Genomic DNA, 26017 nt, shown 5'->3' with positions numbered 1-26017 from the left:
CCCGCAAAATCTGTCAACTGCCGAGACTCCGATATTTTGGGGTTACAGATTGATCTTCTGACATCTATGGGGTACATGTATCAAGGTCCATAGTTGATCTATCTAAAATAGCGTCAAGATGTCCCCATCTCCCAGACGCCGGAAGAAATTGAGCCTCGAATGCAGTGTCTGCAAAAGGTGCTACGCCAAGAGAGAACATCTTCAGGTGAGTCTGTTCTTCTTTTGTTGATGAATACGAAGTTAACGATACCTAGCGACATGAGCTAATCCGTGAGTCTGTTCATCGACGCCCCACGGTCTTCGGGTTATAGTAATCTCTTGTGGCAGATACTGGCGCGAAACCATTCGCATGTGCCATCTGTGACCGTTCATTTTCTCGACAAGATGTGTTGAACAGACATGCCCGTGTTCATCAAAATTTACCTGCAGCTCAAGGAGAGCGTCAAAACCAGCAGGGTAGTGCTCTTCCCATGCAGCAATTGGAACCAGACCCAACGCCGTTCCCAAGTCAAGGCCCCAATGGCACATCCCTGGAAGATTGCTCGGCTCTTCTGTGGCCTGATTCTGAAGATCTCTTGCAGAGTATCCTCTCCATGGGGACAGGCCAATGGGAGCTTGGGGCGCAAGTCATGCCACAGGCTCTTGCGGTCCCTTTATACCCCACGAGCTATCCATCGGGTATCTCACCATCAGACCAAAGTACTATTGTTGAAGATGGTGAACGGGCTATTCATTCCTTGAGTGGGCTAATCAGTGAGACAGTATTTTACCCTAAACCCATTGTTTGTTTGGAGTCAGTCAACTAAGTGTCAATATAGTTCTGCAGCGTGACAACACCGACAGCTTTGACGGGGTTGAACTCTCGGTTCCTGGACAGCTCCTTACATATGTTCTTCAAGAATGTCGTACCAATGTTTCCTGTCATCCATCAGCCCACATTTGTCTTTCGTGACTGTCCTGCTCCTTTGCTGTTGAATGCTATTGCGCTGGGGGCGCTATTTCTGGGTACACCTGATGCGACAATCAAGGTAATACCTATGCATCGCTCTGTCTCATTCATCCATTACCAGCATCTGATTGATTATAATATAGTCATATGCCCTATGGCAACTCGCACATACTGCCGTCGCAACATCTTGGCATAAAATGCTCGCCCAAAGAAGGGCCTACGATTCATGCAATGGGGTTTATCTTGCTCAGACAGTACTTCTGAGTCAGATATATGCTGCACTGTCAAAAGCATGTACTCTTAAAAGACTCCCCGGCCATAAAGCAGCTGTGCATGTCTAACGGCTTGGACAGGACAGAACCCTCCGAGTGACGAGTCAAGTTTTTCATGGACTGGCGATATACTGGGCCAGTCACTGCGGAATGTACGAAATGATAGACCAAGCTCCGCTACCAGCTGCAGATGACTCGCCTGATATTATTTCAGATGCTTGGAGTATCTGGATTGCACGAGAAACTCGACTACGAACGCTGCTTGGATTGTACATTGTGGATGGAGTCGTCTCGCAGTTCAGCGGCAACCCGACTTTCGCTCGTCATATGGCCAATCCACTCGCTCTCCCGAGCAACGAGAAAGCCTTTCAAGCTCTCTCAGCTGGCGAATGGATTGGGATCATGCATCAGAATGCTGTATCATCCGGGTCAAATATCCGATTCTGCGATGTCTTCCGATCTCTTTTCTCTACCGACGAAAGAGCATCTACACTCACACCCCGATGCGGCATTTCATTATTCCACCATAAGGTTATTCTTGAAGGCATTCGATCATTGGTAGCAGATGCCAATCGAACAGATCCACCACCAGTCGGTGTCCCCACAAAGGCTGAAATCAGTCAAACGATGAATCGACTGCGAGCGCATATAGTCGGGGAGGAGATATTGTCCCCAACAGAACAACTGGTGGCCCTTCTGCAGTGGCACACAATCGCTCTAGATCTCGTCGTCAGTACAGCAAGGGGAACGCGCCGAATGTGCTATATGCATGGGATCTCCCAGCGCATATTCGGGGGCGACAGCCGCGACGAGACGGATATTGACCCTCGCCGGTGGGCACAGAGTAAATCTGCCCGTATTGCACTCCTGCATGCATCACAAATTCAAGATCTTGCAACTCGTTTGCCTCTTGGCATGGCATATGATGTCAATGTTCCTGGTGCTGTTTTTGCTGCGGCTACCACATATAGTGCTTTCGCTCTCGCTGGGGCTGGGAAGGTAGTATTGCCTTCTATGGTCGACTGGGAAGCTGTGATTCATTCCACAGCAGCAGATCCTCCAAGCTCAGGGGGCTCCAGTACCCAGGAAACTTTGGCATTCATCGATGGTACATTTTATGTACGAGGCCTGCTTCGGGACCTATCATACGAACTCACCTCCATTCGGAGTCTTTTGCGAGGCCTTTCACTTCATTGGGGAGTCGCACAGGAAATGGAGGAGGTGGTCAACGCGTGGATTGAGAGGTGTGCTTGAACATAATATTGTCTACTTTCCTACATACATAAGGAGCAAGCAAGAAATCATATGGTCTCCTTTGGCCAATCTGTAAGTTACTATACTAGCATTGCTTTCCTTGAAGATACTTCTTAACATCCATGAGGTTAAACTTACCTCCACTATACCACAAACTTTAAAGCCTGTTTAATTACTTAAAGTCTGTATAAATGTAATTAATGAAGTTCCCCATCCAACTTGACACCCGCGGTATTTGGATTTGTCCCCGCGTTCCGGGTTCCCCATGTTCCCCATGTTCCCCACGATCTTGGCATGCCCTAACGCCAAATAGTACCAGCGTGTTTAAAGCCACTCTAGTCATAAATACTTGATCTCCGATTCTGGAACATGAAGCTCTTCCAACTCATAAGGGTTTGGACCGAATACAAGTGCCGAAAATGGCAACCGCAATCCAAGATGACTTCAACCTGATCGAGGACAACAACCCAACCAAAATCTACGACCAGTTCAACCACCTCCGCGCAACATGTCCAGTCGCACACACCTCTCAAATGGGCAGCTTTTGGATGCTTACCCGCTACGAGGATATAAAGCGCGCTGCCGCAGACACAGAGACTTTCATCTCATCCGTGAAAGCCGTGATACCAAGCGACCCACGAGGCGTCCGCCGCGCACCCTTGAACACAGATCCACCAGCCCACACACCCTATCGCACAGCCTTAGATCGCACTCTCAAAGCAGCGCGGCTGAAGAGACTGGCGCCGATCCTGGAACAACATGCTGAAAGGGTATTTGATGCTGTGCTGCAGTCTGGTCGCGTCAGAGGAGACGATTACCCCGATCATGACGGTCACACTAGCCATATAGATATATCTGCTCAATTTGGCGCCTCCTTTGCGGCGTGGGTCGAAGTGTCCTGGCTGAATCTCGAGGAGGATATCGCGCCTGTTTTGGCGAGCACGGCGGCCAAGTGGGTGAATGCGTGGCGGCAGCAGAATGCCGCAGAGACAAGTGCCCAGTCTGCGCGACTGTATGAGCTTGCCAGGGCACTTTTTGCAGATCGCAGGGCTGCGCCGCGAGATCCAGAGAGTGATCCTGCCTCCTCGTTATTGCAGGAGGTTGGGCCGGATGGACAGCCTCTAGACGAGGAACTCTTGGTGTAAGCTCTCTCTCCAGATCAAGCTGTATTGGTTTCTGACAAATTATACAGTGGAGCTCTCCGACAATCTCTCGTGGTCGGCATGGTCGCGCCTCCGATTTTATTAGGCGATATCTGCGCACACCTTTCCCGCGATCGAGACCTACAAGCCAAACTGCGAGCAGATGAAACACTTATCCCAGCGGCAATAGAAGAGTTTGTACGTTTGTACGTACCATATCGTGGATTCTGTCGTACACCGACACGCCCAGTCGAGCTTCATGGTCGGACGATCCCAGCTGGCCAGCCTATTTCGATGACATATGCAGCAGCGAATCGGGACCCAACCGTTTTTGAGGACCCGAATACCTTCATTCTCAACAGAGAGAATATAAGTTCCCATTTAGGGTTTGGCAGAGGAAGACATCGTTGTGCAGGCATGCCGTTGGCTAGAATGTAAGTTTCGTCTTGCTCTTTGAATGGAAAGGGGTTTGGTCAAGGACTTATTCGATGTTTCTAGAGCACTTCAGATAGCGCTTCGAGTGATACTGCGACGAACGACGGACTTCGAGGTCAACGGACCTCTTCAATACGCTGGTATGCCAGAGATGGGAATTACTAGCTGTCCACTGAGGGTCACACATCAATAAATGCAACCGTCTGTATATAGTTATTGGCTGTAATACATTCAAATCACATTGTGGGGAAGATAGCCCAGACCCTATAGTTACAACTTACACAGTATGACCCACCATCAATGGATTGTGCAGGGGGTATTTTAGAGAGTAGCTCGAGCCAATTTTCCCCACGATGCAGTGGAAGATCGACGTAGATCTACCTGTCCCTGGACTTCCCCATCTTCGTATGCATGGCTTGTTTCTCCGCAAAGTCTACGGAGTACGGAGTACTACCTGCAACCTAATCCCCGCGCCAGAAATGGCCAGGATTCGAAGCTAATAAGCTGTGAGTGAAGCATTTATAACAATGCCTCAACGCCCCAGCTCCAATTCATTATAATCAGCAATTCATCTTCTCTCTCACTATGGGTGTCCTGCACCTCTTTCTGCTCGTCACCTCGGCGTATCTCTCATCGTCAGCCGTGACAGTCAATCCCAGTCCCCATAGCCCAACGGGATATGAGGTGACTTTACCTACGTCAACAAAGATGCCCGCAACGTCCTGATGGGAGGAGACATCTACTCCTTCACCGATCAGTGGCACACAACTCCCCAGTATAGCGCCGGCTTCGACCTGCACGACTATAAACCCGGTAATTTCCTGGCTCCAATTGCCCCCGACTTCGGCCCCGGTAGCAAAAATCCGGGGTACGAAATGACCAAGAAAGAGCACGGCAAGTGGACTTACACAACCTACTTCCCGTCCGGCACATTCACGTACAACTTCATGCCCGACTGCGACTTTGCCTCCAACTGCAGCGCCGCCGGCCAGGTGGTTACCGATCCGGACAATCCGCCAATACAGAACTATCCCGGCCAGCAGAACTACTCCATGTTCCAGGTGCCCTTTGACTCCCGCCATCAGAGCTACGCAGCTCTGGACCTCGACTTCTCCTATCAGCTACCCATCCCCTCCAGATCCCGTACCGGTACCATCTCTTTCATAAACTACACCTCCCCGGGGTCAACTGTGCCCGCCCCAGACATCGGCGACTACGCCATCTATCTGCCCGCAGAATACGGCCATATCCGCGGCAAGAAATATCCCCTCTTCTATCTCTGCCACGGCGGCGGCGGCAACGGTGGCGACTGGCCGAACCGAGCGCGGGTGCAGCACATCTTTGACCGTCTCATCGCAGAGGGACACATGCCCCCCACAGTGGTGGTGATGCCCTCGTGGAACGCGTACATAGGCGTCAGCTTTGCATCCATCAGGGAGAACTTCATGGAATACCTGTTCCCGCACATCGAGCAAACCTGGGAAGTCACCACGGACCCAGACCAGAGGGCCTTCTCGGGCCTATCTCTGGGTGGTGCGCTGACCTACGAGATGTATGTCAATGCGACCAGCTACTTTGGCTACTTCGGGGTCATGTCAGGGGCGCTGCTGCCTGGGGCGCCGCAGAGCGCTTACGTCAATGCGACGATGTTGAAGGCGAATCCGGCGCTGGGAGATCGGGGAGTTTATGTTGGGTTTGGGTTGTATGATATTGCGTTCGATGACTGTAGGAAGTTGCAGTATGCGCTTGACGCGCTGCAGATACCCTATGTTACAAGGGTGGCGCCGTGGGGGGCGCACTATTTTAATACTTGGCAGGATGCGCTGTGGAACTTTGGAAGGATTGTGCTGTGGAAGGAGAGACCTCTCACAGTCGAGGCTGGCCATGGGGTGGCGTAGGTAAAATCGCGGATTCTATCTCCACCTCCGCTAGCTCTATCTCTAGCCCCATCTACGGAGGAACTATCTCCGAGGGTAGCTTGCAATGCTCGCAGTAAGGAGATTTATATGGCTTTTTCTTCTTTCGCATGAGTGTGACGGGAACATCGTGTATTCTTAAAAAGTAACTGCAGAGATTCGATTCCTTGCGCAAAAGAAACAAGACTAGGAGAAGGAAAAGAGGAAAATCAAAACAAACAGTCGCAACCATCACGTCACGTGAGTGGAGATGTATGATTATGTAATGCGGGTGCGTCATCTCAACTTTTGTCAAAAAGCGGCAAGAGGTGAACACTAAAACGGGAAGAGCAAGGTCTCAAGCATAGCTTCATTTGATACCGCGAAAGGTCCAACGACTTCAACAGCCATTAACTCTGAACACCCCCCAGTCGAAACGAGGGCAAGATCCAAACTGCCAGCCCCACAAGATCGAACCTTTTAAGGTTACTCCCACCTCAATCAACCGGCCATGGCCGAGCAACAGGACAACGCGCAGTCAATCAGCGCCGGTATGGCTCATCCATGGCCTCCAATCACGACCCTCGCTAATTTCGCCAGATGAAATTGCGCTCTACGACCGACAGATCCGGCTGTGGGGAGTACAGGCACAGGAAAAGTGAGCGCAACCTAGCTCCCAACTCACCACATGTGACGTATCCTAACCACGATCAGAATTCGATCCGCAAACATCTGCCTCATTACCGTCAAAGCTCTCGCCAATGAAGTGGCCAAGAATCTCGTCTTAGCAGGTATCGGCTCGCTCACCATCATCGACCACCAACATGTCACGGAGGAAGACCTGGGCGCACAATTCTTCGTCGCCGAAGCCCTGAGCGAGCAGGAGGTGATTGGCAAGAACGTGAGTCAAAACCGCGAGACTGGACACATCAACCATCAGCTTATACCTCCATCCACTAACAACCCCGGCAGCGCGCGCAAGTCGCAGGACCCCAAATCCACAAGATGAACCCCCGCGTCAAGCTCCACATCGACACCTCCGACGTGAAAACCAAAGAGTACGAATTCTTCGCGCAATTCGACATCATCATCGCAACCGAACTAGACTTCAACACAAACACAATCGTCAACGCTGCCTGCCGACTAGCCAACAGACCCTTCTACGCAGCCGGTCTCCACGGCTTCTACGGCTACGCCTTCGCAGATCTCATCCAACACGAATTCGTGATCGAACGTAGCAAATCCAACATGACAACCGCAACACAAGAAACACCTACTCGCACGGTCATCAACATAACCACCAAGGAAGAACAAAGCAAAACCAAAGAACCCAACAAGATCATCGAACTAGTCACCAAGCGGGAAATCTACTCTCCACTCATCTTAGCAAACACTTCCCCCTCCCAGAAGACTACACCCGACTCCCCCGCCGCCGAAAACAGGTAACCCCACTCCTAAGCTGCCTACGCGCGCTCTGGGAATTCGAGAAACTCCTCGGTCGTCGACCGACATTCACACACGAAGACCTAGAGCTATTCACCAAGCTATCGCGGGACCGACACCAGGAATTGAAGTTGGAGCCGCTGACGCTGGACTCGGTGTTTTTGCGCACATTCTTGCAGAACTTGGGCAGCGAGCTGAGTCCCGTTGCGGCGTTCTTGGGCGGTTCTGTGGCGCAGGATGTCATCAATGTGCTTTCGGCTAGGGAGCAGCCGTTGCAGAATATGCTCTTGTTCGATGGAGAGAAGAGTATAGGCCCTATTTATCCGCTTCATCCTTTCTTCCCTGATCGGACCGAGTTGGCTGCTGTGCCGCCGGTTAGGAATCCTGTTACGGTCCCTCTTACTGAGATGGGTCAATGAGGGGAGGAAGGGTAGACGATGGAGGGGAAGGCTGGGGATGGGCTTTTTGCATCATTGCGAATCTCATTGGTTTCGATTTATTTACACAAGGAGTTTTAGATTGATCTCAGCATGGATAGCAGAATACCACTACTGGACGAACAGAGCATTCTTGATATTTCATATTGATATCAACTTCACACGAAACGATTATGTGCAATTTTGTTTCGATATAATATTTTGGCTACTCAAACACAAAGCCATTGTAGCGAAATCCAACGCAATCCAGTCCAAACTCCTTTCAACCAAGACGCCGTCTAACAGAATGTGAAATGTGACATGATGCACGATATACCCGCAAAAAAGAAATAAATGAAACAATTCAAATCGATCACCTCAGTGACGACCCTCCACTTTTCCAAGTTCTTCATCACTGTTCTTGCGCGGTCCCATGGAAGGACCCTCCTCATCCTCATCGGAGATCAAACCGTGGAGCTCGAAGGCCTCGGCATCTTGAATCTGCTGGGAGTTCGAGCGCGCACGACCATTAGCGTTCCCGTTGAGGTTGGAGTACATGGGCCCGTCCTGGTTAGTGGAATCGGAGTTTGGCCAGGCGTGGACGGCGTAGATGTGGAGGAGGATGTTGACGACTGGAGTTGGATTAGTGATTGTTCGGGAATGAAGTCAGTTGGGACTAGGGTATCTTACATAGGAAGAGGAGGAAAGCAATGCTGTAGAGGATCAAGACGTAGGCCACGTGGGTGATGCCTGCGTTGTGCAGCAAGAGCATCTGCTCCTCGGTAGCGCCCATGAAGAGGAAGCCGGAGGCAAAGAGCAACTGTGAAAGGTCAGTGTTTAGCACAACTATGGTGGCGGGAGAGAAGACATACAAATGGAGTCAGGTATTGGAAGCTGTTCGGCTCAGAAAGAGCAGGCTTGTCCTTTAGCACGAACGAGATCTCAATGATGCGAACCAAACCAGCAGCCATCAAAGTATATCCGAAGATAGAGTGGATCATAGTACTGATCATCAATGTCTGCGGATGAGCCGACATAGCATATCCAGTCATCAAGATGACAAGGGCGGGGATAAGATTGCGCTTAGGACGGCCGCTGCGGCTGCGACTGAGCCACATACCGAGCAGACCAGCGCACCACCAGACGATACCCATAGTAGTGTGCTGCAGATCATTGTGCACCCACGGCTGACCCCATCGGTGCTCGGTGAAAGTATTGACACAGCCCCAAGCGGCGATGATAAGCGAGTCGAAGAACTCCTGGCTGCGACCAGTGCGACGCAACCAGTACTGACCGACCAGCAAGAGAATAGTCAAACAGATACCATACGCGATGAAAGCAGAGCCCATGATGAAATGCGCCAGACACTGTCCGAGGTGATCATCGCGACAGAAACCGAGCGCCGCGATCCCGCCGAAGAGCATCTGTGCCCAGCTGACAACGGGCATGATCTTGCCGAGGACGCCGTGAGCCAGGACGAAGATCCAACGAATACGCGCCTGGCCCGCCTTCACGAGGTGTAGCTTGAGGTAGGCGCCGAGCACGACTTGCGCGACCAGCATCAGCATCAGCCAGTTTGCGAAAGAGGCGTGCAGGTTCTTGTCGAATTGGCGGCCTTTGTGGGCATGACCGAGGAAGTAGGCGAGCACAGCGATGACAGTGCCGACGATTTGAACGGGGACGTGCCAGCGGGAGCGGGTGATCTGTTTTCCTTGTTAGTGCGGGACTCGGAATTGAAGCATAAGCAGCGGAGTTGGGAGATGGATAAAGGGATTGAATCAAGCACATACCCCGAGGACCATTCCCGTCGGGAAGATAATACCAAAAGCGAGACCCATCAGAATCATATGAGTCCATAATGTCGAATCCTGAGGACATTGTCAGTCTTTGTTTGAAGGGAACGGCGCCGGACGTACAATAGGATCTTGGGAGATCGGTTCGCCCTGGGGGATATTCTCATGGCCGCCATGGGCGAAAGCCAAAGCGACCAGTAGGAACAACGTCCATAAAGACGCTTGACGAAGAAGCGCCATGATGTGCTTGACTGAAGTTGAGGGTTGGAAGGGAGAAAGAACAGATGCGGGTAACAGGCAACCCAATCCGGAGCATCCGATTATGCGGGACGACGCGTGGGGCCGGTGAAGATGGAAGAATAACAAATACTGAAGATGCTTGACTGAGTGTGAGCAGTGTGACGATTATTTCGGCATCCGACTCACAGGAAGTCGAGAATAGCAGAAAAAACAGCAACTACGGAGTAATCTCCACGAACTTGATGAGCCAGGGAGCCCTCGAGCTTGGGACTCGATTATTCAGCGTTGGTTGTGATTGGCTGGCAGTAAACTATGGCATAGAAAGACAAGACTTTGGACCTGCTCTCTCTCTTGCACTAAGAGACTAAGATCTGCACAACATTATGGATAACAAGGAAACCAATGATCTCAAAGACAAGAGAATAGTACGACTCCAGCTCTACTACCGCATGTAACCACTAACACTCGCAGTCTGCCCTCCGCGCCTCAATCACGAACCTGGAAGCCAAGCGCTCCGAGTTGGAAGCGGAACTAGCTTCCATTACTACCAAACTCAAGTAAGACAGTCCCTACAGCATACAACTAAATATCTAGAAGAGAGCCGGGAATATTGCATCTCTAATCTCTACCTATGCAGAGATGATCCCAATGCCACAGTGGAGCGTCATATCCGACTCTTGCATGATTACAATGAGATCAAGGATGTTGGACAGGGATTAATGGGGCTTATCGCTGATTCGAAGGGGGTGAGGCAGGTTGACGTGGAGAAGGAGTTTGGGGTTGGAGATCAGGATTGAAGGGCAGTAGCGAGGACAATTATTGCAAGTACGGAGTATGGAGTCTGGAGAAGGTATTGGCGTTGAATTGAGATCCATTGTATTCATCTAGTCCTTAGGTGCTTGATGCAAATCCTTTTTTTGTTTGATCGTTTCAGAGAGGGGATGAAAAGAGAAGAGAGGCAATGCAAGGGAGAGGAGATAGTTTCCCATCAAAGTCAATAATTATCACAATGAAGCGAAAGAGGGAAGAAGAGCGAAGAGGGTAGGAGACATAAGGGAGAAGAAAGATGTGAATAGAGACGGGAGCTGAGATCCCGAGGAAAGTAGGAGGGTATAAAAGGAGTCGAATGGTGGAATAGAGGGGTATGATACAGGAAAGCAAAGATAGCAAACGATTAATGGGTCTTGCCAAGAGACTGAAGGTTGACGAGCTCAAAGTAGCGGCCCTTGTTGCGCAACAGCTCGGTGTGGGTACCGCTCTCGACGATCTTGCCTTGATCGAAGACATAGATGATGTCGGCCTTCTGAATGGTACTGAGACGGTGAGCCACGGCGATGGTGGTACGACCGCGAGCGGCAGCATCCAGGGCAGCCTGGACGACCTTCTCTGACTCTGAGTCAAGGGCCGAGGTAGCTTCGTCCAGGAGCAAAATCTTGGGGTTACGGAGGAGGGCGCGGGCAATAGCGACACGCTGCTTTTGGCCACCGGACAACATGCCTCCCTTGTTACCGACGACGGTGTTGAAGCCATCGGGGAGAGACATGATGAAGTCGTAGATGTTGGCGTCATGGCAGGCCTTGATGAGCTGTTCTTCGGTGGGGTCCTCGTTCGCACTGCCGAGAAGGATGTTCTCCTTGATGGTGCCCTGGTAGAGAGTGGGCTCCTGACTGACCAGCGCCAGGTGGTTGCGGTAGGAATTGACATTGAGGTCGGCGATGTTCTTGTCATCCACGTAGACGCCACCAGAGAGGGCATCATAGAACCGCTCGAGAAGGGCGATGGTGGTACTCTTGCCACATCCACTAGGTCCGACCAAGGCAACGTACTGACCGGGCTTAACGGTGAGATTCAGACCGCGGAGCACAGGCTGCTCGGGACGGGTAGGGTAGCGGAAGTGCACATCCTTGAACTCAATGGTTCCGGTGCAGTCGTCCATATTCTCACCCTCTTCGGACCATGTGTCAATAGTGGGACGGCGTTCGAAGAGTTTGAGGAACTCGGCAGCGGCGTTCTTGGCTTTGCCCATGTCCGGCGAGAAGGAGAACACAGTGCCAGCAGACTGAGCACCGAACAAGATTTCACTGAAGCACACGAAGAAGCGGAACGTGTCGTATTCGTGATGTCCAAGCAGGGTTCCACCGTACCAGAAGCCGAGAGCAACGCAGAAAAAGACCAATGCCTGGGAAGCAGCGTACAAGGACGAGGACTTGATGACTGAGATCAAGCTTGCGCGACCCTGTGTCTCGAGCTGGCCGTGGTAAATTGACCAAACGTCGGTCTCACGAGTAAGCGAAGCGACAGTGCGGATAGCTGATGTAGCCTCGCAGGCGTAGCTGGCAGATCCCTCGTAGGCGACCTTGGAGCGTGCCTGGAATGCGGCAAGCATGTAGAAGCGGTAGAAGCCGCAGCCGAGAAGAACCGGAACGACGGAGATACAGACAAGAGCAAGCTTCCAGCCGAAAGAAAGAGAGATGACAATCGCAGCAATGAGAGTAGTCGAAGTCATGAGGATTGTTCCAAGAATCTGACCACTGATGCCGGACAAGTGTTTGGTCTCAGTCGAGAGGAAAGAAGTCAAAGCGCCGGTGCTGTTTTCCTCACGGTCGAAAAAGTTGATATCCTGGCGGAGCATGACCCGGAAAGCCTTGCTGCGAGCCTTGCGGATCAAGCGCTCGGAACTGAATGCGAAGGCGATACCGTGGACCGAGAAAGTGATAATCTGAACGATTCCAACGATGAAGAACATCAAGGACCAGAAGTTGGCATCCGATCTCAGCTTATCGAACTGTGATTTGGGCAAAGATAGTGCGCTGATGGCTTTGGCGTACAGGAAGGCTTGAGTAGGCTGACCGCCACCGGCGAGAACTGAGAAGCAAAGACCGATGATCATGTACAAACGTTCTTCCCGGTTGAAAGAGGCGATGAACTTGATGAGAGTCCAAAGCGAGTACTTGTTGCCGCCTTCACTGATCCTCTTCGCGAGGACCAGACTGGACACAGACTTGCGAGATTCCTGGCGCCGGATGTCGTCTGCGAACGCTTCGGCATCTTTCTCAAGGGTCGAACCACTAGCGAGAGACTTGACGCGTGCGATGTGGGATTTAGCCACATTGTCGATGCCACCTTCGGTCTCGTCCTCGTCCAAGGCATCGGCGTCCTTCTCTTCGTTGATGCGCTGAGCCTCCACAAGCTTGAAGTAAGGACCGTCATGTTCAGTCAAATCGTCATGACTACCTTGCTCGACAATAGCTCCGTTGACAAAGACAACAATGTTGTGTGCAGTCTTGATGGTCGACAGGCGGTGGGCAATGACAATGGTAGTGCGGCCCTCGGCAGCACGGTCCAGCGCTGCTTGGACAACACCTTCAGACTTGGTATCCAGGGCAGAAGTGGCTTCATCCAGAAGCAGAATCTTGGGGTCGCTGACGATAGCACGGGCGATGGCGATACGCTGCTTCTGGCCTCCAGACAGCAAGAAACCACGTTGGCCAACATTGGTTTCATATCCTTCGGGGAGAGCACTGACGAACTCGTGAGCATTAGCCATCTTGGCAGCGTTCTCGATGAGCTCCTTGATCTTGTCCTCGGATTGGTGTTCAAAGCGTGTTCCGATTAGACCGTGGCGAATGTTGTGATAGATGGTTGTGCCGAAAAGGACAGGCTCCTGGCTAACCAGAGAGATCTGCTGGCGCAGCCATCGCAGGTTGAGAGTCTGGATGTCATGTCCGTCCAAAAAGACCTGGCCGCCAACGGGGAGATAGAACCGTTCGACCAGACCGACCACGGTACTCTTGCCGGAACCAGAAGGACCGACCAACGCGGTGGTCTTACCAGCAGGCAATGTGAGAGACACGTCCTGCATGACAGTAACTTCAGGACGTGAGGGGTAGATGTGTCTAACGTTGCGGAACTCGATGTGACCTTCGACGTGGTCAAGAATGATGCCTTCATCTGAAGTGGGGTCTAATGGAGATTGACGGTCGATCGTTGCAAAGATCTTGGTAGCAGCGGCCACAGCGCTGGTGAAAGCCTGGGCGTTCGGACTGACGTTACCCAGACTGAAAGATCCAATGAGGATGGCCATCAGAATTGTCAGAACGTGTCCAACATCAACCTTTCCTTGAACCAAGAATCGGGAACCCATCCAAAATCCGAGTCCGTAGTTCATGAACATGAGGCCAAACATGCAACCGACCATCACGGCAAGGGACATTTGCAGGCGCATGCCCCAGCGCTCTGCGCGACGCAAATGCGCCTCGTACTGCTTGGCGAGCTTGTCCTGAGTGCCGAAAGCGGTTGCATTGCGGACGGAGCTGATGACTTCCTCGGCCACTGTGCCACCAGCACCAACACTTTCCAGAGAAAGCTTGCTGTACTTGATGATGACTCGAGAGCCACCACCCATGATCAAGACCAAGGCGACAATAGTCGAGGTACAGATACCAGCCAGAGGGGCATACTTGATGTAGGCAACCACAAAGGCAGTCACAAATGTGGCAAGGGCAGTTAAGGTCAAACCAACCTTTTCGGAGACACCGTCCTGGATGAGGTTGGTGTCGGCGGTGATACGGGTGGTGACTTCACCAGCACCGAGTTTGTCGAAATAGGCGATGTTCTGGCGCAAGATAGCTTCCAGATAGTGCTCTCGGATTTTCTGGGTGACATGTTCTCCGGTGTAGATGAAACCGACGGTGCTGATGTAGACTGTGAGGAACTCTCCGATGCCGAGATAGATGAAGTACAAGACGTTCTTGGTCAATTGGTGGTAAAAGTCGTTGTAAGAGATAGTTCGAAGCATGATTTGTTGGAAAGCTGTCGCCAGTGAACCGAAGAGAATGGTGAAGAGTGGCAATGCAGCACCGGCGGCGATGGCGCACAGTGCGCTGACCACAATGATGAGGATATCCAGGGACGAGGCATACCGGTAGAGACCGAAGAAGGAGATACTGACAGTAGGCGCGTCTAGCTGGCGCTTGAGAATCTCCCTCTCATGCGCTGGCAGATGGGCATAGAGCGCATCTTCCTCGGTTGAAACTGTAGTGCTCTCATGCTCTTTTGCTGTCGATGTGGACGCGGAGTCGGAATCGCGCTTGTCGACAGGTTTCTCGGTGGGCTTTTCATTCAGTTGAGGATCCTCTGCGACCTTCTCAACGGCCGACACGCCCTCCTCGGGCTGTTGCATGTTGATCGAATTGCTCCTGTATCCGGAGGTCTAGTCCATGAAGGTCGGAAAAGTTAAGGTGTAATCAAAGGTGGAGACCGTGGAGGTTAAGTGAAGAGATAAGATATCTGAAACCTTGAGAGCCCAAGGGTTCTGGAAAGAAGGTTCGAAGGGGAAAGAAACCCCAAAGGGAAAGTTAATATTATGATGATTCTCAAGGGGAAGGAAGGGATAGGAGAGAACTTGTTTAAATGTTTATTCGTTTGAGGGGGGAATTTTCTGTCTTTTTTATTAAATTTGTATACTTTTGACGGCCTTAAACTAGCTTCTTTTTTTTTTCGTCCGGTGGGTCGGAACCTCGCAACTCCGACCTTCTTTATGCAAGACAAGTCACCCGATTTGGAAATCGCCTCACGATTGGGCTCTTGAAGTAATCACTGTGCTCTTTGTATGTTAGTTATCAATGTGGTATTATCTCTATCTTGATGATGCGTCCCGATTTAGATCTGCATTCTTTCTACATTCCTTTGTGCAGGGGTAATGCCAGGGCAGCCCCTCGGTCACGTCCCCTTCTGGGGAACTTCCCAAGAAACGCGAGGCGGACAGCCACAAACCGTTTGAGATTTGCTTCTTTCCATAGTTGAGGCTGGGCGGTATGATCAGCGCATCGGTGGGTGTGGCATACTACTAGTAGTAGTATCTTCATACAGTGAGTCATGGACACCTCACACGCGGGCACCCAAACTAGAAGCTTCGACTTAATTATGACGCAAAATACGGAAACGAATACGGAGCGAACTGGACTCACTGACTCATTTCGAAGTCATAGCTCGACATTTCTCACCTCTTTCGTCCGAACCCTGATCCATGTTCCAAGTTTATTATTGTCCGGACATAAGACGCAGATATGCAAAGTGTAAAGAAACACGAATGCCTGATATGTGATTCGCCAGTCTCATTGCCACGATTGGGGGAGTTGTCCGGGGTGGGACCCCCACGATCTGGACCTGTTGCCCGTGCATACTTTTCTTATGCTGTCGGCAATTTTCGTCCCCGATTTCCGTGCCTTTAGGCTAAGCTTCATGGATCTCGGGAGCCTAAACCCCGATCAAATGATGCGACATCGAACGAAGGCGATAGCCTTCTCTCCCTTTCTTTAACGCGAAGCTGGGTCGGATTCTCATTTTTGGCGCAGTCCAGGCAACCCTTTTTTCGCGGTGATCAGACGCTTTGAGAGCGTAGCCCGTCTACAACGACCGCTGTGGACCCCTTCGGGCTCCCGATTAGGATAGCTCTTCATCAAAAGCTAGGAAGCCCCTAACTAGTTCCCCCAAAGGAGTATAGACGTTCGCTTCCGAGATCCAGCCCTTCACCGTGGAGATGCACACTCACGCTGCAGATACAAAGTGATAGATAAGCGGCGTTCGCTAGCTCTTCATGCCTTGACTGTAGGATCGGGAGTGACATCTTTCACTCAGTACGAATCGCACATTACGGCTCATGCATGTAATATCATAGCTACTCTCGCACCTGCTCATATCCCTGACTCTTACCCTTTAAAGGCCCGCTCCTGCCTGTACCCGCCGATGAGATCCAATACTGTGTAAAGTAAGCAGCAGATCGATAAAGGAACAAAAACATGCAAATGCCTATGCTACCGCCACGCCTTCCATGACACCTGCAGGGTTATCTGAGCAACTGGGGTCCCGGCCTGGGCAAGCCTTTCCGGGCCAGAGTACTACTACTAGACCCGCACTTCGGACCAAAAATGAACCAAATCGATTTGATGTTCCTGCCTTATCACCTTATCGCCTTATCACCTTATCGCCTTATCACCTTATCACTTTATCACTTTATTGTGGCCTCAGGCATGAGGCTCACATCACCTGACCCAACCGAAGCGAAAGCCAAGCCCTGCCGCACACAAACCATCCGCACCCGAAGGTCGACAACTTCATCCGTCCATCCCACAAGCTCGCCGTCGCGATCAATCCTTCAAGATGCCGGTATGTTATAAAACCCGTCCACATCATTCTCGCAAAAATGCTCGCCGTTCTCGCCGTCGCCGTCCCTGTCCCCGCCGTGCCAAAAGTCTTCAAATTCAAGAAATAAAAATTCTAACCCTTCATTTTCCACACAGAGCAACAAGACCTTCCGCACCAAGCAAAAGCTTGCCAAAGCTCAGCGTCAGAACCGCCCCATCCCCCAGTGGATTCGTCTGCGCACCGGCAACACCATCAGGTAAATCGCACCTTCGAGATCCAAAAATCCAATCTTCATATCCGGGACCGTCGAACATGGGAAAAGTGCGACCGGGGGAAGAACAGGGTCCATTCAACCATTCACCCGACCGCACCAACCCAAGCATGGAAGGATAGAAGATTCGGAAATAGGACACAGGAAACACGGAATCGAATAAATGGCTGATACAATTCGAACTAGATACAACGCCAAGCGTCGTCACTGGCGTAAGTCTACCCTGAAGGTCTAAGCAGACCCTCAGTATTCGCAACCCTCCGTCCGGCCATTCTCGAAAGCCCCAGTTCAGCTCGCGATGTCATATGGCAACGAAGTTTGTCTGTGCGGGGTGGTTCAAGGGTTTTGATGATTTCGAAAACCTCTTCATGATGTGACGCCCACAACCGATTTTCGAACAAGATGCCTTCACGATGAACTTGAGAGCGCTAGTGGATGTGGAACTACTCTTGAGTGCAGTTGCAAAAAAATTCAATTTTCAATCTTGATCCGGGTCTTGCTTTGGGTTGTGCCTACGTTTTTTTTAAAAGATCTTTGACTGGGGTCGTCGTTTTCTCCACGGTTCCGAGTGGGGATATGATTGGTTCCCAACACGCCTGAGTATTGATATTGATTGCGGGCCCGGATTTTGTTTGCAAGAGGGTTTGTCGGTTGGGGTGATCGTCTTCTTGCTGAGGGCGGGCTTGTAGGACTGGTGATGGCGGGGGATTTTCTTTTTTCTTTTATTTGATACAAATATGATCGAATTGAACTGAACGTCCTTTCGCCTACTTGGATGGTCCGATGTCTGTAGTTCTTGATCTGGACGCTGCATGTGGGCCTTTCCATGCTGTCTGTCCCTGGCTGTGGTGTCACTTCGCGCATCAATCCACGTAGTACAGCGGACAGCCTGGCTCTACGTTGGTACTAACTTACACATTGATACGGGTAGATGCCGTCATATAGTACGGATAGGGCGATTATGACCCTGCTGCCTACGGAGTAGAAAGCTGTGGATTAGAAAACATGAGCCAGATTTAATTTCATGAATGATGAACTCAATATCGGTGTGTAAATGTAAAAGCAAAACGCCCCAGAAACTGATCGTGCCTCAGATATACTGAGGCTGCTCGTCTCGATCCAGCAAAGAGAAAAGACAAGTTACTTCTCACAGATTTAGCGACTAGAGAGGGGCGGTCAGTATAGATTCGATCAAAAACTATAGGTGGCAGCAACTCACTCCTCGGCCCACTCATTCTCGCGACGGATCTGGTCCTCCTCCTCGGGAGTGAAATCATTCTGAATGTTGAAGGTCTTGCGAATCTCCTCCGGGGACTTGCCCTTGATCATGTTGGCAACGGTCTTGCAACCGACGTCGAGAAGAGCCTTGATATCCAGGTAGTTGGCAGCCTGTGCGATAGTCAGTATATATACTTGAGGAATGTGGGATGTCTAGAAACGTACGAGGATAATCTCAAAGAGCATTTCCTGGTCGACCTGCATGAATTTCTGGTCCCACTCATCGATGTCGGTGGTCTTGCGGCGGTTGTCATCGTCATCACTGGCACTGGGGGGATCGTTCTTGTGGTGTTCGCACCACTCAATCACCTTCTTCAGTACGGCCTCGTTGACCTGGACAAAGCGTTAAAATCAAAACGGTCTGTATTTAATGAAATAGATACTCACGTTAGGGATAGGAATAGCTTCTCCAGAATCACCCAAGTCCTCAAGCATATTCTTGATCAACACGGACCGCTCAGCGGTGGTGCGGTCTGTTCAAAATCTGTCAACGTCACTGGTGACTCAGGCATCCCAGGCGTTTGAGTATAGCTTACCGACCGAGAGTTCGACTCCATCGGAGCTGGTGAGGGTGATAGCGCTCATATTGATGGATAGGAGAGGGTATCTTAAGGTTAAATGAGCGTCAGACTTGTCGGTTTCAAACGATGCGGGGCAGGGTTCAATGAGTGGGGATGTGACTGACAAGTAGAGGTAGACTCAGCCAGAGAATATTGATTGAAGTAAAGTCGGTGAAGCTATAGTTATGAGAGATTGGAGAGCGGTAAGTGAATGGAGGGGCGAAAGCGTGGGAATGGCAAACTCCGTCGCCCAAACGGGTCGACGTTCACGGGGGCGGAAGGTTCAAGATTACTAAGGCGCGTTCTACTTCTGCCCCAGGGCTTAACTCCAACCCGCATCTTTGAACCTCTACTGTGTACTAAATTGCACTAACATAGTGTCATTATTGAGAATTCTCTTTCGTGCTAGAAAGATAATCCAGAGAGACAAGCAGCCAGGCTGTCTTGGCAAACAGAGGGAATGCTCATATGCCAAGCATCGGATGAGTGCAGTGTGTTGTGATCTAACGCGCCAGACTGAAGTGTTTAAGTCAAGCTGCTTCTATTGAATTGTGGAGGCATTTTGATAGTCGAATCATCATTTGTAACTTTGTTTCGACTTTCGATGCATGTCGATCTATCAACTACTCTGGAGTCCGTATGGTAACTATCTTATGATAGCCCTAAAGAGCATACAGTGATGTGTTTATTGTGTACTAGGTATACGAGGTATACGAGGTCAACTTCGTCAAAGAAGATTCTGACTCTTCAAAAGACACATATGTTAATTTAATATATTATTGCTTTGCTAATGCTCAGCAATGATTGTGAATAACGTACTATAAGTACTCCTTTCCCTAAACAATGCCCAGATACACCGCTTCAGCCCTGTGATATCATCCGTCAATACGCGTGTTGCTTTTCCTTACTAGCCGCTTCAACCCCTTCCACTCCTTTCTACTCTCTTTATTCTTTTCGGTTAGCCCTTTTCATTCCTTATTTACTTTCTAATAATGTCCATGTGTCCCTCCAAACATGTGGCGACGAACATACTTACTGTTACTGCTGATTCGCGTGTACTTCGCGTTGTCACCCAGCTATCTACATCCCGATGAGAACTTCCAGGGCCCAGAGCTCTTTGCAGGTGCGTTGATCTGTCCAATGACTGAAGGAAGGCGATCACAATGCCACTGCGACAATGCGCTGGTATAATTGTTGTGGCTTTCCCAAGCATGAAAAAAATGATATGCGAGACCCGGCGGTCCCGCGACTCCCTATACGAGGGAAAACATTATTGACCAGATTGGCTCGATTTACAGGTCGCATTTTCTCCTTTCCCTCAAAGCTCCCATGGGAATTCACCGTTGAGCATCCTATCCGCAGCTTATTTCCATTATGGGCAGTCTACGAGCTGCCGATGAGCCTGTTGAAGTGGTTCTACACGGAGGTCGGGTCAGGGAGCGCCCCACCCCACTTGGTATACTATGTGCTACGCAGTGGAATGTTTCTGTTAAGTTTTGTGTTGGAAGACTGGGCGATCTATGAACTAGTACCTTCTCCGCGCCATCGGCGCGCGACGGTAGTGTTGGTGGCTTCCTCCTATGTCACCTGGACATATCAGACGCACACCTTCTCCAACAGCCTCGAGACCCTGTTGGTCGCTTGGGGCCTGGTTCTGATTCGACGCATTGTCGAGAATAAGGTGCGGGAGCAAAGCTTTAGAAACATGCGATTTGAGCTAACTTGACTTGCAGCGATACTCGTCCTTCTTTTCCAACACTGTGCTCGCCTTCATCGCAGTGCTAGGCGTCTTCAATCGCATCACCTTCCCAGCCTTTTTGCTTCTCCCAGGCCTGCAATTGCTGCCTCAGTTCCAGCGCAAGTGCGTCAATCTCCATCCTGTTTGTATTCACAACATCGAACCCATGTGTACTAACCCCGCATTCGCACCAGGCCTGCCTCCCTCGCAACATTCCTATTCTTCGGCCTCTTCTTCTCCTTCGTCGCAGTCTACACGGACACAGCCTTCTACCGGCCAACCGCATCCCTCCTTGAGATCCTCCGCGACCCTATCATAACCCCTCTCAACAACCTACTCTATAACACCGATACCTCCAACCTAGCCCAGCACGGCCTCCACCCGCACCACCAACACTTTACCGCGAATTTATTCCAACTCCTCGGTCCAGCATACATTGCCATGCTAGTATCACTCGTCCAGAGGCCCATGGTGCCATCCTGGATGCGCAATATGCGCGCCCTGTCCGCCCTCTCTGCAACAATGCTCCTCTCCCTCTTCCCTCACCAAGAACCCCGTTTCCTCCTCCCAGCTGTCCCTCTCCTACTCAGCTGCGTGCCCCTGCGCCGTTCTCGCCTCCTCATCGGGACATGGGTCCTCTTCAACGCAGCCATGGGCTTCCTCATGGGCGTATACCACCAAGGCGGCGTCGTCCCCACCCAGCTAGCAATGCGCGATATAGTCTCCTCCAGCACAACCCATCATATCCCCCCGCAACAGTCTTCTGGTGGAAGACATACTCCCCACCACTTTGGCTTCTCGGCGGAGACAATCAGTCCACCGAGATCGAAACCCAGGATCTAATGGGTATTCCAGGAGTGGAGCTGGTCCGACGTCTGGAACAGGTCGTACCAAGGTGCTCATATCCCTCATCTATATTCCTAGTCGCACCCACATCGGCCGACTTCCTCGACCAGTATGCTCTATCTGCGACCAATCTCCAGAAACAGAGCTTACAACTGCATCCGCTCTGGTCATATCGGAAACACCTCAGCCTGGACGACATGGACTTCGCCGAAGACGGGATCTTCTCAACTCTGAAACGAGTTATAGGACGTCGCGGATTGGGCGTTTGGTCTGTTCGACGCTCTTGCATATAATATTTTTCTCCTTCTTCTTCTTCTTTTCTTCTTTTCTTCTTCTTTTCTTCCTCCTTTATTTTTATTTTCCCTCTTTCTGCTTGCCCTGGACATACTACATGATCTCCATTCCATGGCTGGGCCTTGTACCTATAAATCACTTACCTATGGGTTCAGACTGGTTATCTGTGTCGTTCATATGGGATATACCCGGTTCCATTCCAATTTCGGGGGTTGCAACGTCTCTTTCTCTGAATATTCTTGTCTGTTTTGGTTTACTGGGTCCGTACGATACCTTTTGCATTTGGGGGCGGCGACGAGGGTTATCTTTGGGTGGTTCTGTGGGCTACTTATACGTATATCCAGGAATTTGATCTTTTCATTGGCCTTGTTTCTTTCTCTCTATTTAAGCTGATCAGCTGCTCAGCTGCTCAGCTGGTGGTATCTATCTCCCTGTAATAAAGGCTAGTCTGATAAGGGAGATTAGGGTTATGCTGCTACTCGATGGGCATGACATCCATAGGTTGTATTGAAGTGCTGGTGTTCGCGTAGGAGGTATGAACACATTACCTACACATTACTCTAGCCGGAATGTGGTTGGAGATATATACTGTACCTACCTACCTTAGGTAGATAGGTAAGTATTCCTGAGCAGAAGGTTGGAAGGAAATGCATCCCGGGCAGTCATGCGGAAATATATTCCACCCGTCCCACAGGTCATCTGGACTAGGTTGTCAATCGCCACATAACCTATAGTTACCTAAACCTAGGTGGGTACCTAATCTAACTAACGCATGACCCCCATGATGGAACTTATCTCTGCTATGTAAGATACCAGATGACCCGATTGAAGAAGCAATTTCAACCAGATTCATCTAGAGTACAGATACGTATCAACCTCAGCCATACGCGATTACTCATACCAATATGCAGCGAACAGGTCCCATTTTGCCCATTAAGGTAGATACATGACAGTTGTGTTGGAGAAAGGGTAGATAGCGGGATGCAAAAAAGCCAAGTCCACACTCAGCAAGCAGAGACTCAAGACACCAGGCTAATCACTGGTTCGTATTCATGGGAAAGGGGGGTCTGGGGGTAGGAGAGATGAGGGAATCAATTCAAACAGCACCATGCTTGGTATTCATCATAGAACATAACGTTACGAGGGAAGGAAGAGGGAGGAGGAAAAAGAAAACAAGAGCACATTTCACTCTTTACTCCTCATCCTCATCCGGCTGGTCGAAGAGGAAGTTTGCTGCCAGTTCCTCGTTCTTGTCGCAGGCGAAATAGGCTTGGATGACCGAGTCACGGGGGAAGCCCAGACGGCACAGCTGGTTAAGAGTTAGTTATTGGGACATTTCGAATTGATGAGAGGTTCAACATACACGCTCAATAGCATCGCGCTCCTCTTCCGTGACCGAGATAGCCTGTGCACCAGGGGGCAGAGCACCCTCCTCATCCTCCAGTTCCTCACCCAGAAGCTGCAAGAACTGATCGGAGTTCTGTCCGATGATGGAAGCAATCTGGGGATTCCCGGCGGCGACCTGTTGCAGGATAGGCTCGAGCATGTGAGGCTGTTGCTGGACAAGCTGACGGAGCTGCTGGAAATGAGGGTTGCTGCGGAGGAAGTCGAGGCTGCCGAGAGCTTCGCCACCAGCGGCACCAGCACCGGCACCAGCGCCGGCGCCACGAGGACGACCACCGCCTTCACCGCCAGCTTGGGCAGCGGCTTCGAAAAGGTTCAGGGGCTCATCACCACCAGTAGGAGCAGCAGCAGGGGCAGCGCCAGTAGGGGCAGGCTCAGCGGCTTGTTGTTGTTGCTGTTGCTGTTGCTGCTGTTGTTCCTGAATGTTCTCGGGGATACCCTGGTATGACGCTTAGTAGAGATTCGAGCAATATCCCCCCCAAAAAAGCTTACGGTCAAAAGATATTCGATAGCACGGTCGGGGTTGTAGAAAGCGGCGCGCATAGCACGGTCGATATCGGTGCGTGCGAAACCCATAGCCTCCATCTGGACAACTGCGCCCTCGGCAGCAGATCCCATGGCGAGAGCGGAAGGATCTCCGAAGGCAGGGCCACTGGGAGCGGCGCCGGCTGGGGAGGGAGTCGCAGGAGCAGCAGCTGGGGGAGCAGCAGCAGCGGCCTGGGGGGCGGGAGGAGGAGCGGGGGTCGCCACAGGAGCTCGGGCAGCTGGGGTCGAGGGAACTTGGGGAGCGGCAGCCGGGGCGGGGGCGGCCTTGGGTTGCTGTTTATGAATTCGTCAATTTGGGCTCGATGGGTGAGTCAATAGTAGAGAACACGAATCTGGTACCTTTCCAGGCAAGCACACTAGGAAGTCCTTTTCTTGGATGTTGTAGGACTCAACCGTCTTATCGTCTTGAAGAATCTTTCCTACATTGGGGGAAAGAGTCACGAGTTAGCCATGGAATCGTGAATGGCAAACTCCTCCGGCGACAGAGATCACTTACCAGAATAGATGACCTTCATGCGCTCTGCCTCATATTCGCCCTTCTCTTGGGCAATTTTGACCTTGACCTCGCGAACCTAGATAGATGAGCCCCGCACTCGATGATGTCGGCTAGTTGTAGCGAAAGAGTCCGACGTACTGTTTCAGAAGGCTCGACATCGATGACGAACTTCTCCTGCTTCAGGTCCTGTAATCAATAATCGTTAGCAGTCTGTTGCTATGAGGACCTCATGGGCAAGTTTCTGTACCTTGAACGTGAGCTTCATTTTGCCGCTTTTTGAGTGAAACCGAGAAGAAAGAGGGCAGAGAAAAAAGATGGGAATTGAGATGGGGAAAAGAAGTTACGAGAACCAAGACTTGATGTGAAGGATCCTCTCAGCGATGAAGTCGAAGAAAAGTCGAAACAAGAAAGAAAGTAGGAGGGGAGCCGATCCAAGGTGACGATGATGGAGAGCAAACGAGTGCGGTGACCGCCTTTGGGCAATGACCCCAACTATGTACTTCGAACTTCGTGCACATTTGTCCAACTTAATGACCTTTTGCAACTCACCAGATTGCTATGATTTTGCCCTACACAGGACTCTCTTTGTGCGGTGCACCTCGGCAAATGCGGTATACCTATATTCATTCGATTTCGAGCCGGTTGCCTGTTGGCAGCCTCGATGACAACATTCATGGCTGACGTCGAGGGGACAGGGCCAATTGATAGGTTGGCGATGCAGATCTATGTCCATCTTGGTCCCAATGGCATACAAGACCTTTCTGGAATGTGTTCACGGTCGATGCCCTGACCTGGGCCTATATAACACAGTATTAGGCGTCATTATTGCCTTTCAAGTCCTCGGTTGGCTGGTAGCACGGTCGTGTGCATCGTACATTGTAGTGTGCGTTGTACATATTACACCCGCATAGAGAGAAGACATTACATATGAGGAATCAATAAGCCACACGATTCACGAATCTCTACGCAGTGAAGTAGTTTTGGAGAATTGTAGTTATTGATTGAGGCGTCTGGACTCTGCAGTCTGCACTGTATCCCGAGAGCCGTGGCCAAAGCACGGACGTTCCTAGACCAACCATTTCGTTGCACATACTACTTCCAAGACAGGTCACGATGCTCCCAGCCATGCCTATCTAACACAGTATGGATCTATAAGATCTAATTTCAAATTACCAGAGCCACGCCATAGCCTCAATACAGGTTGGCCGAAGTTCCAGAGGCCGAGTTTGTTTCCATCAGAAGGGCCGATGGACACATCACATCCGGCGCGGCGCTATTGAGATCGGGAGGGAAAACCCACCATCTTTACCGAGTCCTGACATCCACAACGGACTGATGGATCATATCTATAGTGCCATTGTTAGCGGGATTGACCAAACTATCGGATGCATACTCTGCAGAGCGGGTCTGGGCTGCCGGGGCCTCACTACAATGTACCCCGGAGTCAGGCACCATGACTTCGCCTCCAATTGATGGAAAAGCAGCATTTGTCACTTTTCCAGGTACTTTATGCAGCTCCAGCCAAGGGATCTCTCTTCCGCAGCCAATTGACGTAGATCCTGGCCCAGTCGAGCCTTATCGGTGACCCTAACCATCATG

General features: G+C 50.9%; 10 protein-coding genes across 10 annotated transcripts; 6 read left to right on the top strand and 4 right to left on the bottom strand.

Moving 5' to 3' along the window:
• Window positions 1-118: 118 nt before the first annotated feature.
• Window positions 119-2475, top strand: N7515_002987 (uncharacterized protein; the record flags this gene model as incomplete). The annotated part of the gene is made up of 5 exons (XM_056663731.1): window positions 119-205; window positions 255-270; window positions 328-761; window positions 819-1028; window positions 1303-2475. The coding sequence occupies 5 exons, from the start codon at window positions 119-121 to the stop codon at window positions 2473-2475; spliced, it is 1920 nt and encodes a 639-aa protein (XP_056525844.1).
• A 419-nt stretch (window positions 2476-2894) lies between these two features.
• N7515_002986 (uncharacterized protein) lies at window positions 2895-5950 on the top strand (the record flags this gene model as incomplete). Its single annotated transcript, XM_056663730.1, has 4 exons — window positions 2895-3616; window positions 3668-4051; window positions 4116-4192; window positions 4761-5950. 4 exons carry the CDS (start codon window positions 2895-2897, stop codon window positions 5948-5950), a joined length of 2373 nt encoding a protein of 790 aa, XP_056525843.1.
• Window positions 5951-6458: 508 nt separating this feature from the next.
• Window positions 6459-7809, top strand: N7515_002985 (E1 ubiquitin-activating protein AOS1; the record flags this gene model as incomplete). The annotated part of the gene is made up of 5 exons (XM_056663729.1): window positions 6459-6498; window positions 6548-6605; window positions 6662-6848; window positions 6920-7305; window positions 7335-7809. The coding sequence occupies 5 exons, from the start codon at window positions 6459-6461 to the stop codon at window positions 7807-7809; spliced, it is 1146 nt and encodes a 381-aa protein (XP_056525842.1).
• A 375-nt stretch (window positions 7810-8184) lies between these two features.
• Window positions 8185-9839, bottom strand: N7515_002984 (Ytp1 family protein; the record flags this gene model as incomplete). The annotated part of the gene is made up of 5 exons (XM_056663728.1): window positions 8185-8438; window positions 8497-8626; window positions 8679-9509; window positions 9597-9674; window positions 9723-9839. The coding sequence occupies 5 exons, from the start codon at window positions 9837-9839 to the stop codon at window positions 8185-8187; spliced, it is 1410 nt and encodes a 469-aa protein (XP_056525841.1).
• Window positions 9840-10222: 383 nt separating this feature from the next.
• Window positions 10223-10636, top strand: N7515_002983 (SWI5/SAE3 family protein; the record flags this gene model as incomplete). Its single annotated transcript, XM_056663727.1, has 3 exons — window positions 10223-10264; window positions 10311-10396; window positions 10477-10636. The coding sequence occupies 3 exons, from the start codon at window positions 10223-10225 to the stop codon at window positions 10634-10636; spliced, it is 288 nt and encodes a 95-aa protein (XP_056525840.1).
• A 377-nt stretch (window positions 10637-11013) lies between these two features.
• On the bottom strand, window positions 11014-15021 carry mdr1 (ABC multidrug transporter Mdr1; the record flags this gene model as incomplete). Its single annotated transcript, XM_056663726.1, has 1 exon — window positions 11014-15021. One exon carries the CDS (start codon window positions 15019-15021, stop codon window positions 11014-11016), a length of 4008 nt encoding a protein of 1335 aa, XP_056525839.1.
• A 1869-nt stretch (window positions 15022-16890) lies between these two features.
• Window positions 16891-17532, top strand: N7515_002981 (60S ribosomal eL39 domain-containing protein; the record flags this gene model as incomplete). Its single annotated transcript, XM_056663725.1, has 3 exons — window positions 16891-17006; window positions 17143-17241; window positions 17443-17532. Coding segments are annotated over 3 exons (264 nt in total), but the record flags the coding sequence as incomplete, so codon positions are not given.
• Window positions 17533-18411: 879 nt separating this feature from the next.
• skpA (SCF ubiquitin ligase subunit skpA) lies at window positions 18412-19119 on the bottom strand (the record flags this gene model as incomplete). Its single annotated transcript, XM_056663724.1, has 5 exons — window positions 18412-18418; window positions 18476-18645; window positions 18700-18867; window positions 18922-19007; window positions 19071-19119. 5 exons carry the CDS (start codon window positions 19117-19119, stop codon window positions 18412-18414), a joined length of 480 nt encoding a protein of 159 aa, XP_056525837.1.
• Window positions 19120-20108: 989 nt separating this feature from the next.
• Window positions 20109-21971, top strand: smp3 (glycosylphosphatidylinositol-alpha 1,2 mannosyltransferase smp3; the record flags this gene model as incomplete). Its single annotated transcript, XM_056663723.1, is given in 5 exon segments — window positions 20109-20217; window positions 20393-20775; window positions 20828-20978; window positions 21083-21552; window positions 21564-21971. The coding sequence occupies 5 exon segments, from the start codon at window positions 20109-20111 to the stop codon at window positions 21969-21971; spliced, it is 1521 nt and encodes a 506-aa protein (XP_056525836.1).
• A 1193-nt stretch (window positions 21972-23164) lies between these two features.
• On the bottom strand, window positions 23165-24683 carry N7515_002978 (putative UV excision repair protein (RadW); the record flags this gene model as incomplete). The annotated part of the gene is made up of 7 exons (XM_056663722.1): window positions 23165-23281; window positions 23336-23815; window positions 23869-24195; window positions 24262-24341; window positions 24419-24494; window positions 24557-24604; window positions 24666-24683. 7 exons carry the CDS (start codon window positions 24681-24683, stop codon window positions 23165-23167), a joined length of 1146 nt encoding a protein of 381 aa, XP_056525835.1.
• Between the last annotated feature and the right edge of the window lie 1334 nt (window positions 24684-26017).

The sequence above is a fragment of the Penicillium bovifimosum genome, assembly GCF_028826915.1.
Source record: "Penicillium bovifimosum strain IBT 22155 chromosome Unknown utg000002l_segment0_segment0, whole genome shotgun sequence".
In the NCBI taxonomy this organism is placed as follows: Eukaryota; Fungi; Ascomycota; class Eurotiomycetes; order Eurotiales; family Aspergillaceae; genus Penicillium; species Penicillium bovifimosum.
The sequence above is the reverse complement of the archived record's forward strand: the minus strand, read 5'-3'. Positions and strand labels throughout refer to the sequence as shown.